This window comes from Staurois parvus, unplaced genomic scaffold, assembly GCF_062004578.1.
Source record: "Staurois parvus isolate SC_StPar_1 unplaced genomic scaffold, SC_StPar_1.0 ptg000172l, whole genome shotgun sequence".
Classification (NCBI taxonomy): Eukaryota; Metazoa; Chordata; class Amphibia; order Anura; family Ranidae; genus Staurois; species Staurois parvus.
Genome location: NW_028317968.1, coordinates 4741204 through 4760058, shown reverse-complemented (window position 1 = coordinate 4760058; position 18855 = coordinate 4741204). Strand labels below are relative to the sequence as shown.

At 41.5% G+C, this 18855-nt stretch overlaps 1 protein-coding gene across 2 annotated transcripts in view; it reads left to right on the top strand.

Moving 5' to 3' along the window:
- AP2B1 (adaptor related protein complex 2 subunit beta 1) overlaps positions 1 to 18855 on the top strand; it is a 148455-nt gene that overhangs the window by 84296 nt on the left and 45304 nt on the right. Inside the window, exons 14-16 of one of the 2 annotated variants that reach the window (XM_089676605.1) lie at positions 509 to 701; positions 8111 to 8131; positions 17252 to 17293. In XM_089676605.1, coding sequence (XP_089532731.1) covers positions 509 to 701; positions 8111 to 8131; positions 17252 to 17293 — 256 coding nt within the window. The remainder of the gene's footprint in view (positions 1 to 508; positions 702 to 8110; positions 8132 to 17251; positions 17294 to 18855) is intronic. The other variant, XM_089676606.1, reaches the window with a different exon arrangement.

The following is an 18855-nucleotide window of genomic DNA, read 5'->3' as shown; positions in this document are numbered from 1 at the left end:
CAAATGTTGGAAAAATACATCAGTAGTAAAACGATGGTCAGTAGATACAGCCATACTGTATATGCAGCTGAAGTTAGATGTAAATCTTTACTTTAGCTGTTAAAGTTGTCTTGGCTTTAATCCCTTCCACATCTGCCAATCATATTAAATCAGTTGGGAGGTTAGGATGACCATGAATAATTAAAAATTTTACAGGAAAATTTTCATATTTTCACATAACTTTAGCCACCTACATTTTGTCCTCTACTAATCATGTTAACATGCTTCTCTGCACTAGCAGTTTGACTCACCTGTGGTTTTCAACACAGGAATCTTAACACAACAAGTGATGATCTTAGAACTGCTGCAACTGTGACTGGCTTGTAAAGTGTCCCCTATACTGTTACATGCCCCTAATACTTTAAGTATTTACATTTTTACTAAGGAACAAGGACGAAGGGCGGTAGTTTTCCCCTGAAATGTAATATTGTGTACATAATTTTTTTTTCTGTCTAATATTGAATTCTAGCATTGATATTGGAGACAGCCCTATAGGACCAGCTCCTACCTCTGCCCTCGAGCAGCCACAAGTCATTCCCTCTCAAGGAGACCTCCTTGGTGACCTTCTTAATCTAGACCTCGGACCTCCAGGAAATGTGCCACAAGTATCTACAATGCAGATGGGAGCAGTGGATCTGCTTGGTGGAGGCCTAGATAGCCTGGTAAGAAATTGTGTAGCTTCTCTTTAAGCTGCTTATTTTAGCAATCATCATTTACATATTTATTGCTCCTTGACTCTTCATGTACTCTTAAGTATCATGATAGCAGTGATCTGGTCTGAGCCTCTAGCACATAGCTGGCAGGAACAGCTGCTCGTAGATACATGTTTTCTTCTAATTGCAGCACTTCCAAGGGTGCCTGGAGCTCCCAATCATAAGATTTGCTTATTAGACCCATACCTGTGATGTAATGTTCATGTGCCACATCGCAACCAGAGCAGGATCAGGATCTCATGCCTTTTGGTAGCATAATATTAATAATTCCCATTACAATGTACAGCGCTGAGCAAACCGTTGGCGCTATATAAATACTGTATAATAATAATAACAACCCTTTTGGTGCTTTGATCTTTAATCAGCCCACATTAATCATTGACTAGCAAATGAATAAGTCACATTTTACCTTAGCTATAGTTCTTTTCCTTTTATTGATACAAATCACCCCATAGCAGTTAGAAAATTAAAACCGCTAATGCTAATTATGCTAAGTACATAATATACACGTTCTCTGAGAAAACACATATATGCCTGAAAGAATCATTGGTGTTGCTGTCTTTTAACTTTTTACCTGCTATGAAAAGAATTACATCAATAAAAGTAAAGGTCTACTTCAGCAGTAAATGTGGATCTATTCATTCTCTTCCTGTGAAAGGACCTTGTTAATTGATGTTTGTACAGGTGAAACTCAAATGAGAATATCGTGCAAAAGTTCATTTATTTCAGTAATGCAACTTAAAAGGTGAAACTAATATATGAGATGGACTCATTACATGCGAAGCAAGATAGTTCAAGCCGTGATTTGTCATAATTGTGATGATTATGGCTTACAGCTCATGAAAACCCCAAATCCACAATCTCAGAAAATTAGAATATTGTGAAAAGGTGCAATATTCTAGGCTCAAAGTGTCCCACTCTAATCAGCTAATTAAGCCATAACACCTGCAAAGGGCTCCTGAGCCTTTAAATCGTCTCTCAGTCTGATTCAGAAGGATTCATAATCATGGGAAAGACTGCTGACCTGACAGTTGTGCAGAAAACCATCATTGACACCCTCCATAAGGAGGGAAAGGCTCAAAAGGTAATTGCCAAAGAGGTTGAATGTTCCCAAAGTGCTGTATCAAAAAGCACATTAATAGAAAGTTATGTGGAAGAGAAAAGTGTGGAAGAAAAAGGTGCACAAGCAGCAGGGTATGACCGCAGCCTGGAGAGGATTGTCAGGAAAAGGCCATTCAAAAGTGTTGTGGACTGAGGCTGGAGTCAGTGCATCAAGAGCCACCCCACACAGATGGATCCTGGACATGGGCTTCAAATGTCGTATTCCTCTTGTCAAGCCGCTCCTGAACAACAAACAACGTCAGAAGCATCTTACCTGGGCTAAAGAAAAACAGACCTGGTCTGTTGCTCAGTGGTCCAAAGTCCTCTTTTCTGACGAGAGCAACTTTTACATCTCATTTGGAAACCAAGGATCCAGAGTATGGTGGAAGAATGGAGAGGCACGCACTGCAAGATGCTTGCAGTCCAGTGTGAAGTTTCCACAGTCTGTGTTGATTTGGGGAGCCATGTCATTTGCTGGTGTTGGTCCACTGTGCTTCATTAAGTCCAGGGTCAACGCAGCCGTCTACCAGGAGATTTTGGAGCACTTCATGCTTCCTTCCACAGACGAGCTTTATGGGGATGCTGACTTCAATTTCCAGCAGTACTTGGCACCTGCCCACACTGCCAAAAGCACCAAAACCTGGTTCAATGACCGTGGGATTACTGTGCTTGATTGGCCAGCAAACTCACCTGACCTGAACCCTATACAGAATCTATGGAGCATTGCCAAGAGAAAGAGGAGAGACATGAGACCGAACAATGCAGAAGAGCTGAAGGCCGCTATTGAAGCATCCTGGTCTTCCATAACACCTCAGCAGTGCCACAGGCTGATAGCTTCCATGCCACGCCGCATTGAGGCAGTAATTGCTGCAAAAGGGGCCCAAACCAAGTACTGAGTACATATGCATGCTTATACTTTTCAGAGGTCCGATATTGTTCTATGTACAATCCTTGTTTTATTGATTGCATATAAAAATCTAATTTTCTCAGATTGTGGATTTGGGGTTTTCATGAGCTGTGAGCCATAATCATCACAATTATGACAAATCACGGCTTGAACTATCTTGCTTTGCATGTAATGAGTCTATTTCATATATTTAGTTTCACCTTTTAAGTTGCATTACTGAAATAAATGAACTTTTGCACAATATTCAAATTTTTCGAGTTTCACCTGTAAGTGTGCTCAATCCAAATAAATAAGTGGTTGTTTATCTTAAAACAGATCTCATCAAAACTTTTTACTTGTGGTCTTCATGTTCTTATAGTAGGGTGGAGTTAGAATATCTGTCAGATTTTGTATTGCTGTCTGTGACCCTTTTTTTTCCTGTAGCGTGGATTATTAGGAAATAAAGTGAGGGAAAATCTTCTAAAAGGAATAAAGACTGCAGTAAAAAACCAAAGAGAGGTTGAATCCCTTATTCTAAAACTTGGGGGGGGGGAAACATTAATCTGTACCCGCTGACAAAGACTGGCACACTGAGTTTCTGACTCAATGACCTGGGCTTCTGACACACAATGCAGAAGCCCAGCTTGTTGGCCTTTTATCCCTTTGTTAGGACAGACAATATTCAAATTTAGTTTACAACTGATATTGAGATCTGCCAGCACAGTATAGACAGGGTTAATTATGGTAAGCATTAAAGTAAAACTAATTTTGTATAGAGCAAGAGAGGGTTATAACCCCTGTTGGATTTTGTTTTCACCATCTGTGTCCCATTGTGGAGATTTCCATTCACTTCCTGCCTCATAGCCAAACAGGAAGTGAGAGGAAATCCCTGCAAATTAAGGGAATTGCTTGAGGACCCCCCAGGAACCCAGAACTAGTGTCCCTATTTGAACATTTCCCATCGTTTACTTTTCTGGGGACAACTCAAAATGTAGGATTTTCTTTTACTTTCACTGTCAATGATAATGGTAAACAGGACAAATAGGGCAAATCTCCTTAACGAGGCCACAGACAGCAGTATAAACTGAGAGGAGTTCTAATCCTTCTCCACTCTATCCAAAACTAAAAAAAAAGTTTTGCTTTTAGTTTCCCTTTAGTTTACTTTTACTTTAAAGCGGAGTTCCAGTCATTTTTAGGAATTACCCACATTGTAATGTACACTGCTAGTGAATCAAGATATGGATACTGAAATGTAGAAATTTCCTGCAGAAAATACCTTTTTTAGTAATGTTCCCCGTGACTTCCGGCTGGGGCCTCCTAGGCAATTGCTTCATCAGCCTTGCCCGTTGAATCCTGAGATATCTACGTCATCGATCCCAAGAGTCTTCGTGCATTTAATGCGGGTACACAAAGCGTGCTTCGCAGTGTCATTACTACTTATGCGCGAGATCCCAGGGTGCATGCTGGGTAGCCAGCTGCACGAAATTCAGGAAATGAAGCCAGACCAGCTTCAGCTGCCAAAATCCTGCATGGCCGCAGCTTGAGGGGGACAAAAGAAAATAATCAGTTTGTAAGTAATTACAATGTGTACATGGGCAACATTATCCATTCTGCTTATGAGGAATTACAATGATACCTGCAATGCTATTAACCAATTTTTATAAACGTCCTCCCCGCTTCCCTGCTTGTGCGCGCTTCCTGGGAGCACGCAGCACTGCGATCTTCCGGACACAGCGGAACACCGATCGTTGTACGAGACCTCTGTGTGACGTCCCGATCATATGATCACTGGTTGGCCAATCAGTGATCACATGAATAGTAGTAAGCAAGATGTCACTTCTGACATCATTGCTTACTACGTGTGAAATCTGTGAATGATCACAGAGGTCACATGGTACAAGGCTATTCACAACAGCATTGTACCACGTGACAAGCTGTGACCAATCACAGCTCACACAGTATTTCTCAAGGGCTGCAAGAATGCAGCCAGAGAGAAGGAGAAATTATTGATTTTACAGCCTTTATAGGTATAAAAGCAATCAGTGTAAAAAAGAAAAAAAAAATCTCCATCACCCCCCACAAGTAGCACAGTGTCACTATGGTGGCACTGTACTGTTAGGGTGACAGTATGTTTTAAAAAAAAAACAAATAATATAAAAAAATAAATAAAAATGTAAAAATGTTTTTTTAAAAATTATAATTTTTGGTTATAAATTTGGGATATTTTTTTTTTTTTTACTAAAAAGATAACAGAATACATTTTGGCCAAGATTTATGAAGAAAGTTTATTTATTTGCAAAAGTGTATAAGAAAAACACTTTTTTTCAAAATTTTTGGACTTTTTCATTTATATAGCAAAAAAAATAAAAATCCCAGTGGTGAATAAATACCACCAAAATAAAGTTTTATCTGTCTCAAAAAAATGCTAAAAAAATTCATATGGGTACAGTGTTGCATGACCGCCCAATTGTCATTCAAAGTGTGATAGCACTGAAAGCTGAAAATTGGCCTGGACAGGAAGGGGGTGAAAGTGTCCGGATTTGAAGTGGTTAATGCAATGTTGGCTAGGAGACTGGAACTCCGCTTTAAGGCCCTGTCCACATTGGCATTAGAAGCAGGCATTTGGGGCGCATTTTTGCCACTCCCCAAACACCTAACAAAGCAGCCTTCTCTGGAAAATATGGATAGTGTACAGAGGAGTTTGCATTTGAAAATCCTGTAGTGTTGACATTTTGCTTCATTTTTGCTGCACAGCAATGGGAAGCAATGCAAAGTCTGGGAGGAGTTGAAGCTTGTCATTTCCTTTCATTCAAGTCTATCTTAATGTGCCGTAAATATTCCTGTAGCATTTAGGGCCCGTTCACATCAGAACACGGTGCTGGAAACCTGCGTTCTATGCACATTTCCTGCACCTTGTTCAAATTTTTATATGTCGATATTAATTTAATAATTCCCCAAACGCAGGTTGTGAATGCAGGGTGTTTGTCCACTCCGGATTGTATGGTACAAAAGTGCTATGCACTCCGGTTGCAGTGAGTTTTTAAAAGTAGTACATGTACTACTTTTGGTGCTGTGTGGTTTGATTTCAGCCCATTCAAAATGAATGGGCTGAAAGTGCAATTCACAGGCATGTGAATCCCACAGGAATGCGCAGTGTATTCCTGTATGATTCCCAGTGTGACCTAGCCCTTACAGCATCTTTGGCAAATGATTATCAGATATCAGTGAGGTAAAAAACATTTCCCCTCTTCTAGTGCATCTGGGTTGCATTTTTTAACGTGCCTTAAACGCATGTTAAATACGCCAAAAACTTGCAATAATACTGTAGATGCGTTGGTTCACATAAGAATTGTTTTTGCATGTGTGAACTTAGCCGAACTCTGCAGCCCCCTGTGCATTGCAAAGGAAAACTTTAGTTTTGGGGTTTTCAGAAAAGATCAAGTGAAATGTTAGCAGCATTTATTTTATTTAATTAATGCTTTGTGAATGAGAACAAGACTCAGTTTGGCTGCAAAGAGGAAATACACTTTAAGGCAGGGGTGCTCAACCTGTGGCCCTTGGAGCCCTCTGATGTGGCTCTCGACCTCAAACCAGGGAAGCACTCGTCTATTTTTTCCTGCGGGTTTGGTGCACTTTCTGAAAGTGCACTACTCCCACAAGATATAATAGACGTTTGTGGCAAAGCCCAGCTAACCTGCAGGAGAGATGAAGGTGCATTGCACTGTAACTGCGGTGTGGCAGTGCATCAGTGTGAAGAAGCCTTATAGGGGGATCAAGACAGTAAGAGCTCGTTTATATTTCGGGGGGCTGTAAAACCCCATAGTTGAGATGTGTTTTTAGCACACATCTCCAACTGCTGGTGTAGTACCATGGGTCACAATTGTAACCCCACCCGATGCTCCAGGAGGCCCGTGTGGCCTCCCTGCAACATTCTGTTTTATACTTGGGCAGGAGGGGTGGCATAATACAGGGACCGATCCTCTCCATTTTCCTCCTGCAACTGCTGAAAGCTGGCTTCTCCTCATCTCCCACCTTGTTGGGATTCAGCGTCTGCAGGAGAAAAATGTTCATTGTGCTATTCAAAATAAAATATTCAAAATTCTGAACCATCTTATTTTCTTGTGGCCCACAACTGGTTAGAAGATCACTTCCATGGCCTTCGCTCCTCAAAAGGTTGAGCACCCCTGCTGTAGGGAAACTATACATGGGCCGATAAAGGCAAGCAGTGCTTATAATTTGAGCGTTTAGTGTGACAATGCAATTTTGCAAAGACTTTCCTATTATTCCCCTTTTTGCAATAGAGAAGAGAACAAAGTTTCACTACATGTGTGTCTCATTCTGAGATAAGACGTAAATGTAGTGAACATTTTGACAAGGGTAGTAGTCTGAATCAGAAGGATTGGGCCCTGGCAGGCCAGGTATAGAAAACTGAACCCAGAATAATGCAGGGTACATGCAAAAAGTTTTTTTCCGTTTAACCTAGCAGGAATAAAAAAAATAAAATGAGAGATTGCCGCACTAACCCAAGCTATGTTAGTGCATCGATCTCCCCCACTGTGCTGTTGAGTTCTGACAGCCATTGGCTGCGAGCGCTGATTGGATACTGGTTGGATGCTGGTTTTCCAGCATGCCTTTTCGGCAGAAGCTGGACAGAAAGCTGTACACACAGGCCAAAAATCAGCTGGTTACTGCCAAACCGACTGTTTTCAGCTGCTTTTCAGCCCATGTGTACCCAGCTTAAATGTTAAGCACTGTAGTCACCTACTGAGCTCAACCGACATTCTCAGTCTATTTTATCCCCACTCCTCCCCAAACAAATAGATTGTGTTCTTCAGAGATTAGGCTCATCACTGGGTATCAAATGAGTACACAGACCTGTGCACTCATAAATTATAAAACTGTAAACATCTGTCAGTCTGTCAAAATTAAAAATAAAAAAAGTATACATAATTTGACGGCAGCTTATTGACTATGTATGATTTCTTAGCATGAATATTAAAATGTAATTGTATAACATATGCATTTGAATAGGCTGTTGTGCTGTAATTTGTTCATACTAGTAAGATTGTGAGCTAAATGCATTTAGTTAACAGTAGTCAGAGAAATCTGACTCGTAAAGGGTTAGTGTGACTTTGGCAGTCAACTTGAATTTTGTTTCTGCTTGTGTCAGGAACATCCTGTCCTCACCCAAATACTAGAAGCACCATTAATACTAATGCCACAAGGACAGTGTCCGCTCAGGCCTGGAATTTGTCAGGGATGTTAGATTTGCTGTTGTAAGCGCTGATGGTTATTTTCTGTAGTTCAGCTGTCTCTTTGCTGACAGTAACCTTTCTGCTTCTTTCCTCCTGTGTCCCGCCTACCTTTGCAGATGGGAGAGGATACGCAATGGGTAACTGCTTCTCACTCAGTAGTTTCTAATAAACTGGCATTATCCTTCTCTCCTGCTTTCATTGGTGTCCATTTTGGATTCTCTCTTCCTATCACATCAAGGCAGCTCACGTGCATGACCATTTGCATTTAGCTTTGAACGTTATGTTCTAAAGCATCTAGTTTATGAGCCTTTCCCTTACTTACACTTTCAATAAAGTACCATACACAACCTCTAACCTTTTAAAGCACTGTTTAGAAATGCCATTTTTCTCTATGTTGTCTGCTTGAGTTTCTTGTCACTTGTGACTCATTAGTCAAGTCTTTTTTGACAGCTATAATGTTTTATACACAGCTGACACCTTTGCTAAAAGTCAGGCTATGGTCATAATCAGAATCTTTTTGGTATTTCTCAGGGATTGCTGTGTAAACTATTATTCACTTGTATTCTCTTCCTGTTAGAACACAAATTTCAGAATTTGTGACAGGAGAGAAGGTGGTCTTGTAGCTTCACTCTACAGTGAAAGGTCAGCTACAACCAAAACGTTTGTAGCTTTAACATGGTTGCTGGTGTGTTAAATCACATTTTATTTTTTTTATTAGTTATTTACATGGCTGCAACAATATACGCAGTGCATTACATATTGTACATTAACTTCAGTCCCTGCCCTCAAGATGTTTACAATCTAAGCTCATGTGCATGCATGCATTCATAAACATACTAGGGCCCATTTAGATGGGAGGCAAATAACCTACCACTGTGTCTTTGAAGTGTGGGAGGAAACCAAAGTACCCGGAGGAAACCCACACAAGCACTAAGAACATATAAACTCAATGCAGATAATATCCTAGACAGAGGACCCTAGTGCTGCAAGGCGAAAGTGCTAACCACTAGACCAATTTGCTACATGCTGGCTCCTTGTATGTTTTGAGTACTACATTATTATTTTTTTTTTTTTTAACAGTTACGTTTATTGAAATCATACAAAGGTATAAACAATCCAAGGTACATGAAAACAATCAATTTAGTATACAGTAAATATGCATCATACACTAATGTTCAAAAGCTGAGAAACTTACAGTATCAACCTGTTATCCTGAGCAGACTATGTAATCACATACATATTATGGTCCAGATGTTAACAACCTGCAAGGGAAAGGAGTTAAGAGGAGAATCGAAGAGCATGAGATGAAGAAGAAGGGAAAAGGAGAGGGTAGGGAAGAAGGGGATAAAGACAAGGGGTAGAAGAAAAGAAAAAAAAAGGGGGGGGGGGTAAAGGAATAAAAGGTAAATAACACAAATAGTAGCGAATTGGTTAGTCATTGCAGACTTGACACAACAATGATCTGGAAACACCATAGCTCATATCGTAAGGCCCTGTGCCTCCACCCACCCAGCCCAGATTTGATCAAATTTAGCTGGACAGTTGCGACTCATTAATGTACATTTATACAAAGGAAGCGCACCATTGATTGCTGCCTTCCACCCCAATACCGTGGGTGGGGTGGACAGCTTCCATCTCAACAAAATTTCCCTTCTAGCATAATATAGAGAATAAAAAGACAAACAGTTTGCTATGCTTCGATGCCGCTATGAGGTCAGTAAGGCCCAACAACATTATCAGCAGATCCATGGGAACGGACAAGTTACCAACAGTGTTAATAGTGTCCAATACCCCGGTCCAAAAAGCTTCGTATAGTCCCAGAACATATGGTTAAATGTGGCCACTGCCATATCACACCGGGGACATGTTGCCAATCTACCAGGATATATCACAGCCAGTCGCCACGGGGTGTAATATACTCTGTGGATACATTTTAGTTGTATGAAGCAATCCCTGGCTGAGATCATAGTAGGGAGGCATTGCAGAAGACAATCCTCCCAATCATCCTCTGTCATGGATGGATGATCTGCATGCCATTTACTGTAAAGCGACTGCATTCTAGGGGTGGATAGGGGTAATAACAGGGAGTGGAGAGAGGATAAGGGTTTAGGCAAATCTATCTCTATCAACAAGCTTTCCAAAGGGTCAGTCTGTATGACAGGGGAATTGGAATAGTGATGGCCGGGTTAGACTTCGGACCCCTATCAACCAGATTACTAAATTCTGCATAAGAGCCCAACACAGCCGCCTCCAGGATCTCCGCTGCTTTATCCCTAGGCTGAGAGAACCACCAGCGCACCGTGACCAAAACAGCTGCCCAGTAGTATAGAAGTAGCCTAGGTAGTGCCAGGCCCCCATGATTAATTGGTAAGTGTAGGGTAGATTGGGAAAGTCTAGAGGCCCTCCCAGCCCAGAGAAACGCCGAGACAATGTCATCCACACGACGGAAAAAGAACTGCGGGACTTGTAGAGAAATTTAGGTAGAAAAATCATTTTAAAAAGATTTACTTGGCCAACTGTGCTGATTGGAAGGGAAGACCAGGCGTTACATTTAGTCTGCAGTTGTTGTAGAAGAGGATGAAGATTCTCCAAAAGATAATTTGTCAGGTCCTGCTATACCATCATGCCCAAGTATTTAAATTTGGAGACCGATTTAATAGGGGAAAATGAAATGATAGGCAAAGGTCCCAGCGCAAGAGGAAATAGTACTGACTTCTCCCAATTTATGTGTATTCCAGAGTAACGACCAAATCGATCGATGATGTCAAGCGCCGCTTTAAGAGATGAATCACAGTCTTGCAGATATAAAAGGGTGTCGTCTGCATACAGGGAAACTCTATCCTCCCAGTCAGCCACAGGAAGCCCCTGCAAGGTCGTGGAAGAACAGATCAGGCAGTCCAAGGGCTCAATCGCCAGGGCAAACAGGCCCGGCAAAAGTGGGCAACCCTACCGAGTGCCCCTGTGGGGAGCAAAAGGGGAAGAAAGGATATTGTTAGTGCAGACTCTCACATATGGCGCACTGTATAGACAGTATAGACACCTGACCCATGAAATTAAATTGGGGCCAAATCCGAAAAGTCTCAGAGTCTCCCACAGATATTGCCACTCAACCGAGTCGAAGACCTTTTCAGTGTTCAGGGACAGCACCACACCAGGGTCGTCTCTGTCCCGAGCTATAGAGATATGGTAAATAGTCTCTGTATATTGATGTCCGTGCCTTTACCCGGCATAAAGCCTGTTTGATCATTGTGTAGTAGCGTAGACATAACCGAGTACAGCCTTCCAGCAAGCACTTTAGCAAGTATTTTCACATCAGTGTTCAACAGGGAAATTGGTCGATAAGAGGAGCAATGTCATATCCTTCCCAGGCTTTAAAATCACCACTGCCACCGCTTGGAGCATAGAAGAGGGCAAGGTTTCCGTCTCATGCAGGGCATTAAAAAGGGTTTGGAAGTGGGGGGAGCCAGTTGTTCAATATATGTTTTATAAAACTCTATTGGACCCAGCGATTTGCCAGATTGGAGAGCGCAGATTGCCTGCTGGCTCTCCTCCAAGGAAACCGGAGCCTCCAATTTTCCCCTCTGGGCCAGAGAAAGAGATGGTAATTCAACACGATCCAAATACCGGGACCGGTCCTGTGATGTATAGGTAGCTTTAGAGGAATATAAATTTGCATAGTAGTCAGCAAAACGATGGTTAATTAAGACTAGATCAAGGATCCTAGATCCAGCCAAAAGAGACACATTATTGCATGAGTTGAAATCAAGATCTGGAGCCTATGGGGTTGATTTCCTAAAATTGGAAAGTACAAAATCTGGTGCTAAAACTGCCAGCATGCTTCAATAGCTAGAAGGGGCAGAAATATATTTGGAAAGTAAACCCATGCTCTTTCCTTAGAATAGGTACCTGACCCTTTTAAGCATGACAATTGTGGAATTTTTAAGTCTGTGACAGCTAAGCAGAGCATTACTGCTTGTAAAAGGTGTATAGATATACAAAGACAGTATACTGGCTGTCTATTGCTGAACTGTTTTTTTTTTAAAAGTACAGTTATTCTGTTAATTCAGCTTTCATAATCTCATTCATAGGTAATCCAACCTGTTTAAATGTGATATAATTTTAATAATTTGTCACAGTTTATCAGAGCTTTCAGAGGTGTCACACATTGAATTTAAATCATCTCTCCCTTTAAAATATTTGATAGTTTTTGGGGGTTTTTTTAGCTCTGCAACTTCATTGTCAGAGCAAAAGTTGAAGGCCAGATAAGAATGTGTTAAACCCTCGTATTTGAAATTGTCACATTAAAGAAAATCTGATTCATCCTATTTAGAATACTAACACAGCTTCTAGGCTTCTGTCCAAACTGAACAAATAGGAGTACAACTTGTACATAAAGAGGCACTGAAGTAAAAAAATATACTGCATATCTAGACAGGGTTAGAAAGTATGAAATTGCCATGTGGGGTTGCAATGGCAGAGGATAAACCAGAAGTAAAATTGTCAATAGAGGTTGTTTTGATTTTTGTTTTTACATTTCCTGTGGGATACAGAATAATTTAAAGTGGTTGTAAAGCTTTGGATTTCTTTTTAATTATTAAAATAGCAAACATGTCAGTCCTACCTGCTCTGTGCAATGGTTTTGCACAGAGCAGCCCTCATCCTCTTTTTCTTCGGTCCCCTGCTGGCGCACCTGACCTTTCCCCCCTGCTGGGTGCCCCCAGGTCAAGCTACTTCCTCTGGGGGCACTCATGCGTGCTCACTCCTGAGCCGACCCTGTATGTCCATAAGTAGTCAGCAACTCATCCAAGCTCTACTGCTCATCAAAGGAATATGAGTGGACTGCTGGTGCTCAGGCTGGTTTTTTTATCCAAGATACGTTACAGAATAGCCGGCAACTCGTATCCTTATCATATATGCTTTATTGGCACACAGTAGAGAACATAGAATCCATAAAAGCTGACGCGTTTCGGCCACAGCCTTCATCAAAGCTAACATATGTCAATAAGCCACTTTTACTTCCTGTGGAAGGTTAGTGACAATGCTTCTTGAGCAAAGTATACTTACTAGTCCACACTTCCTCACTGTCTGCACACACCATCCGAGCCCTCAGTCTATTCCACTAACACTGGGGTTTCCAGGTATGGGGGAGCTTGTGACAGTGCTCAGGCTTGAGACACTGACTGTCAAGCCCAAACATGGTCACCTGGAGAACAGTGACCTCATCCATCCAAGTAGGGCTTCAACACCAAAGTTAATTTAGGGTGCACTTCTGCAGCAGAACAGGGAGCAAGGATCGTTTATTATACCTTGAGGGGGGGGGGTTTAGGGTGGACTGCTGCAGTGGGGAAGAAGAGAGGATCACTGAGGATGAGGTTTGTTAGAGTGGAATCGCTTGGGGAGGGCAGTGACGTCATCTCTCAAAGTAAGATTCGGGCACTGAAACTTACTCAGGGTTCACCGCTGCAGCGGGAGAAGGAGTGGAAATCGTTGAGTATACCTTTGTGAGAGGAATTTAGGATGGACTGCTGCCATGGAGAAGAAGCAAGGATCAGTGAGTATACCTTGGCAAGCATAGGGTGTTAGATTGGATTGCTGGGGGGGGCAGTAACATCATCCATCCAAGTAAGACATGGATACTGGTGATTAAGGTGCAGCGTGAGAGGGAGCAAGGATTGGTGCGTATACCTTGGTGAAGGCAGTTTAGGGTAGACTGCTGCAGTGGAGAGGAAGTGAGGATCAGTGATTAGACCTTGGTGAACATTTGGGGTTAGGGTGGATTGCTGGGGAGCGCATTGACATCATCCAAGTAAGCCATGGAAAATGGCTCTTACTTAGGGTGCACTGCTGTAGCATGAGAGGGAGCAAGGATTGGTGAGTATACCTTGGTGAAGGCAGTTTAGGGTAGATTGCTGCAGTGGGTAGGAAGTGAGGATTAGTGATTAGACCTTGGTGAAGGTAGGGTGTTAGGGTGGATTGCTGGGGAGGGCATTGACATCATCCATCCAAGTAAGACATGGAAAATGGCTCTTACTTAGGGTGCACTGATGCATCATGAGAGGGAGCAAGAATTGATGAGTATACCTTGGTGAAGGGGGATTAGGGTAGATTGCTGCAGTGGGAGGAAGCGAGGATCAGTTGGTATAGCTTGTGGAGATAGGGTTAGGATGGATTTCTTCAGCAGGAAGGAAGCGAGAATCAGTGAATATACCTTGGTGAGAAGAGGGGATAGGGGGAATTTCTGCAGCAGGGAGGGAATGAGGACCAGTGCTGGAGAGAAGGAGGCCATCATGAGCAGAGCCTCTTTAAAATATTTAGAAAAATTTAAGCTTTTAATTGGTTGTTATAGTGGATTTTTTTTTAAACTGCTATACACACCAAATCATTTGGTGACATCCTAAGAATGTCCAAGATATTCTGCAATTAAAGCTTTTATCATTTTCTTGTAATCCTTTACTGCTGGATTGAGCAGGGCCTTTGTAGAAGGCCTGCAGACTCTACCACTCATTCTGTGCTGTGCAGCCTCTCTCCTGTAGATCTGTGTTTCTTAGTCTGAGTAGTGTGGATGATGATTTATTCAAAAATAATCAGGCGTTTGCATAATTAGAGTGCATTAGGAATGTGTATGATACGACCACAGGGGGATTCAGATGGTTGAGATTGGGAATTCTTGGCTTGTATATTTACAGGCTCAGATGTTCCTGAGACACCAGATTATTGCCAATGAAGTGATTTTACACTTACCCCATCAAAAATAGAACGCTATTACTAGTGGATCATTTACATTGCGTTCTTTTGTTCACAACAAGATTGGTTTTATCTCCGTGGCCTTCATTGATCTTCTTTATTCCTATCATCAAATACAGTACATTTTTTTCCTCTGCTTCATATGAAAATCTCCATAAGAATGTCACTATTTCTACAAGTCAGGTTTTCTTATCACAATGAAACCAGCTTCTTCTTGCATACATACCAGGAGATGTGCTGTTCCTTTTGCAGCTTTTGTAAATGAAAACCCTTCATTTAAAGTGCTGTAATTCTTCAGCAATGCAGAGCAACTCTTCACAATAACAGTTTGCACTTTTAACAAGGGATTTACTGTGCTAAGTGCCTGGAGAGAACCACTGAATGCAGAAAACTCTTTGGCCTTATGCCACTTATGCATCTCAGCAGGGTAAGCAGCCAAGTAGAAGTCTTTCAAATGCCTAGTAAGCACAGTGGTTTGGTCATCTTGCATATATATTTTTAATATATAATTGAGGTGGGAATTAGTACTAGTATATGTTAGGTTAGATGTAGGTATTCTGTAAAGACTTTATCAGGCAAGATTCATGGCTTTCATTTCAGACTTTAATCTTAATACAAAGCTATTGGGGCTAAAAACCTCTGGGGTAGTTCTGTGCAAAAAAAAAAAAAAAGGAAATGGCTTTAGATCTTTAACACTTAATTACAAAAAGGCTTCGGTTACAATTATATACTTATTATCGTAAGTAACCTATCATTTGTAACAACAGCTTAATAATTTCCAGGCATGAACATTTTTATTTCTTGCAGTTTTCTCCATTTACAGGCAGTATTTTGTAGTGTATTTTCTACATTATTCATCATACTTATTAGTGCTTTATGCCCTTCTCATCTGCCAGTCCCCAAAACCTTCTCTCTGGTACTTGCCTTAAGCCTTTTTCAGGGACTATGATAACTCCTGTTATACATATGGTCAACATGTTCTTATGCAGGCCATAGACGATTCGTTTATCGGCCGATTTTTCGTCAAAAAAACTAAACATTTTTCGTTCTGTAAACCGATGTTGCCATCAATGATTGCGAAAATCGGCCGTTGTTCACGAATTTTCCAGCATGACTGATAAACGAATTGAGGATAAACCGCGAAAATCGGCCGATGATATTGCCCCACTAAAAGTGCGAAAATCGTCCGATTATTCTTTCGGATGAAAAATCGGCCAATAAACGAACCGTCTATGGCCTGCATTAGTGTTTTTTTACTGCTTGATTTAACAGTTTTGGATTATAAAGAGAAAATAAGAACCACAGAATGGTACAACTGATTGTAGCAGACTGAAGAGAGATAAAATTTGATTTACATCTCTCCTTTAAGGGTGTGCATGGACAAAGAAAAAAAAAAAGCATATTCAGTGCATCTTTACAATACAATGAATGCACATTTCCCCATGTTTTGTTTCTTTACAAATGCTGAAAGTACAGAAAAATATCCATTGATCTGCCTGGAATTCAGTGTGCTGTCAACTTCTTGTTTGAAATATCAACACAATGGTGGAGATTTACTAAAACTGGAGCACTCATAATCTGGTGCAGCTGTGCATTGTAACCAATCAGCTTCTAATTTCAGCTTGTTCATTTAAGTTTTGGCAAAAAATCCTGGAAGCTGATTGGTTTCTATGCAGAGCTGCACCAGATTTTGTACCATGCAGTTTTAGTAAATAACCTCCAATGACTCTGCAGCACTGAAATGCAGTTCTGCTGGCCTACATACCCATTTTTCCCTTTCCTCATCCCCACAACCTAAGGAGGAGGTATGCTGTAGTCCAGCATGGGAGAAGCCTGATTTACACTGCTTGGTAATTCAGTGCAACAGAGTGTTATCATCTCCACCAGGAAGCTAGGAGCTCGCTGGATTTCTGGCAGGACCCACTGGTGGTGTTCTGTATCTGCAGAATTTTTTAAAGACAGAACATTGGAAAATGTGTGAGTTTTGCAGATATGTACTGACTGTTGATTCTATATTTTGCCCAGCCGCACAATTTAACAGAGCGGAGGTGTTTCACTTCTCACACACACCTCTCTTTATATTACTTGCCAGGTCTACAATAATTGGATTCAAACTACAATATCTAACTTTGGTCATGCTAATGTAATTGATAATTATATAGCACTATATCACTACACATACTAGATAGTTGATCCATCAAGCACAAGTAAGAAAGACAGGAGATCTGCTTTTGCTTACAAGGTAGTTGTAGCAAAGGGACCTTGACTTCTCGTTATAGTACAGATATCTATTCTTTGGTTTTTACATGTGTCAGGGATTCATATCTAGTTTTTACAGAAAAAATGCATGTTAACGAACCTTTCTACTAACATTCACATGTTAGATTTAAATATGTATTTGTGTACTGTATATAGCTATTGTCAAAAACTTCCTTACCCATTGTAACACTAGTCCATCCCTATTCCACCTCTTCTGCTTAGTTTACTTGAACTTTCTCACTTTTCTCTTCCAGTTGGGAAGCGACCTTGGGGGCGGTATTGGAGGAAGTCCTGCGGTAAGATACTTGTAATACTCTTATTAACTTTTTTTCATTTTTTTCAGTTAGAATGACTTGTAAAAATTCCTGTTTATTTTATACTGCCTGATTTAGTAAAACTCATGGACATCTAAAATGTCTTAGAGCTAGTCAATATCAATCATTAATGAGGAGCAACAGGCAACAACTGTAAAGTAGAACTATATAAATGAATGGTTTTACCTGCCTAAAGATTTTTTTGGGTGTTGTAATTTTTTGTCAGCTTTCTTGTGCTCAGTGACCAGTAAATGTCCCACCAGTCAAGCTGTGCAGTGTGGAAATGTGTGAATTATAGGATTTTGATACAAAAACATTCCACTCAAGATGTTAATTAAAAGAGAAGTATGGGGTCTCTTTTTTTTTTTTTATTATAATTACCTAGGTAGATGAACTCAGCGATCACATGACTGCTGATCACTGCTGAGTTCTCACAGCCGCTGTGAGCAGAGAGCAGTGACTGTCAGTCACTGCTGTCTGCTCTAAACCAACCAACCAAAGCTTTGGCTGTACTTCTTTAACCAAACTGCCAAGGAGGCTAAGCAAATAGTCTAATACATTCAGAGTATTGACCTGGCTCTCGTCATTTTAGTAATGGTTCCTCAATACAGGACTGCATAAATACAGGTCAGCATGGTAAATAGTCTGTAGGGGACCAAAGTGCTCTGTGCAGCATGGCACAGAATGGTTCAGGCTGTTTAGCTGTATATGCTGCAACGCCACCTTCCTGCTGTATTCTGTGGACATCCGGGCAGAAAGGTGTTTACCAGCTGGCAGCATGCATGTGATGCTTACCTGAGTGCAATTACTGCCTCCTCCTGTGAAGACCAAGAATGACCTAGAGCACACATGTCAAACACAAGGCCCATGGGCCAAATTTGGCCTGCTAGGCCATTTTGTGTGGCCCTTGCGCCTCTTAAGCAGCTGTGGTACCCCTCTCGTCTCAACAGTCAAGAGCAGAAAGGAGGACAGGACTCCTCCTACACATCTTGCTCCTCTCTGTGCAGCCTCAGTACCCCCTCGTCTCTGCCTCCCCTTGTCCCAGCATGCAGCAGACTCCAGCTGTTGACTCCAGCCCTCCCCTGGTCCTCCTCCAGACCCTGCACTTTCTTCATCTCAGTTCTGCCCCAGCTTCTTTCCAGCAGCAGCATAAGGCAAGGGGTGCACTGTGATGTAAGGGAGGGTGGGAAGCCTCTTGTCTTCTAATTTTGGGGGGGCTCTTGACATCTGATGTAAGGGAAGCATGTGGGGTGCTCTGGACATTTCGTCTTACAGATACATCTGGCCTTTTGAGGTCAGCCATAATACTGATGCGAAATTGAGTTTGACATCCCTGACCTAGAGAATGAGCTATACCTCTCCAAGTACTGGGCTCAGGAGCTGCTGAAAGATGCATGGGCTTTGCTGGGTGTAGGCAGTAGAATAGAATACACTAGAGTAATAGAGTACAGGGCTAGAATGGGGATGGACAGAGGATGCTGGCTGCTCACCTGATCATTACTTTGTAGAGTTTTCCCATGAAGTTGCATATTTTGTCAAGACAT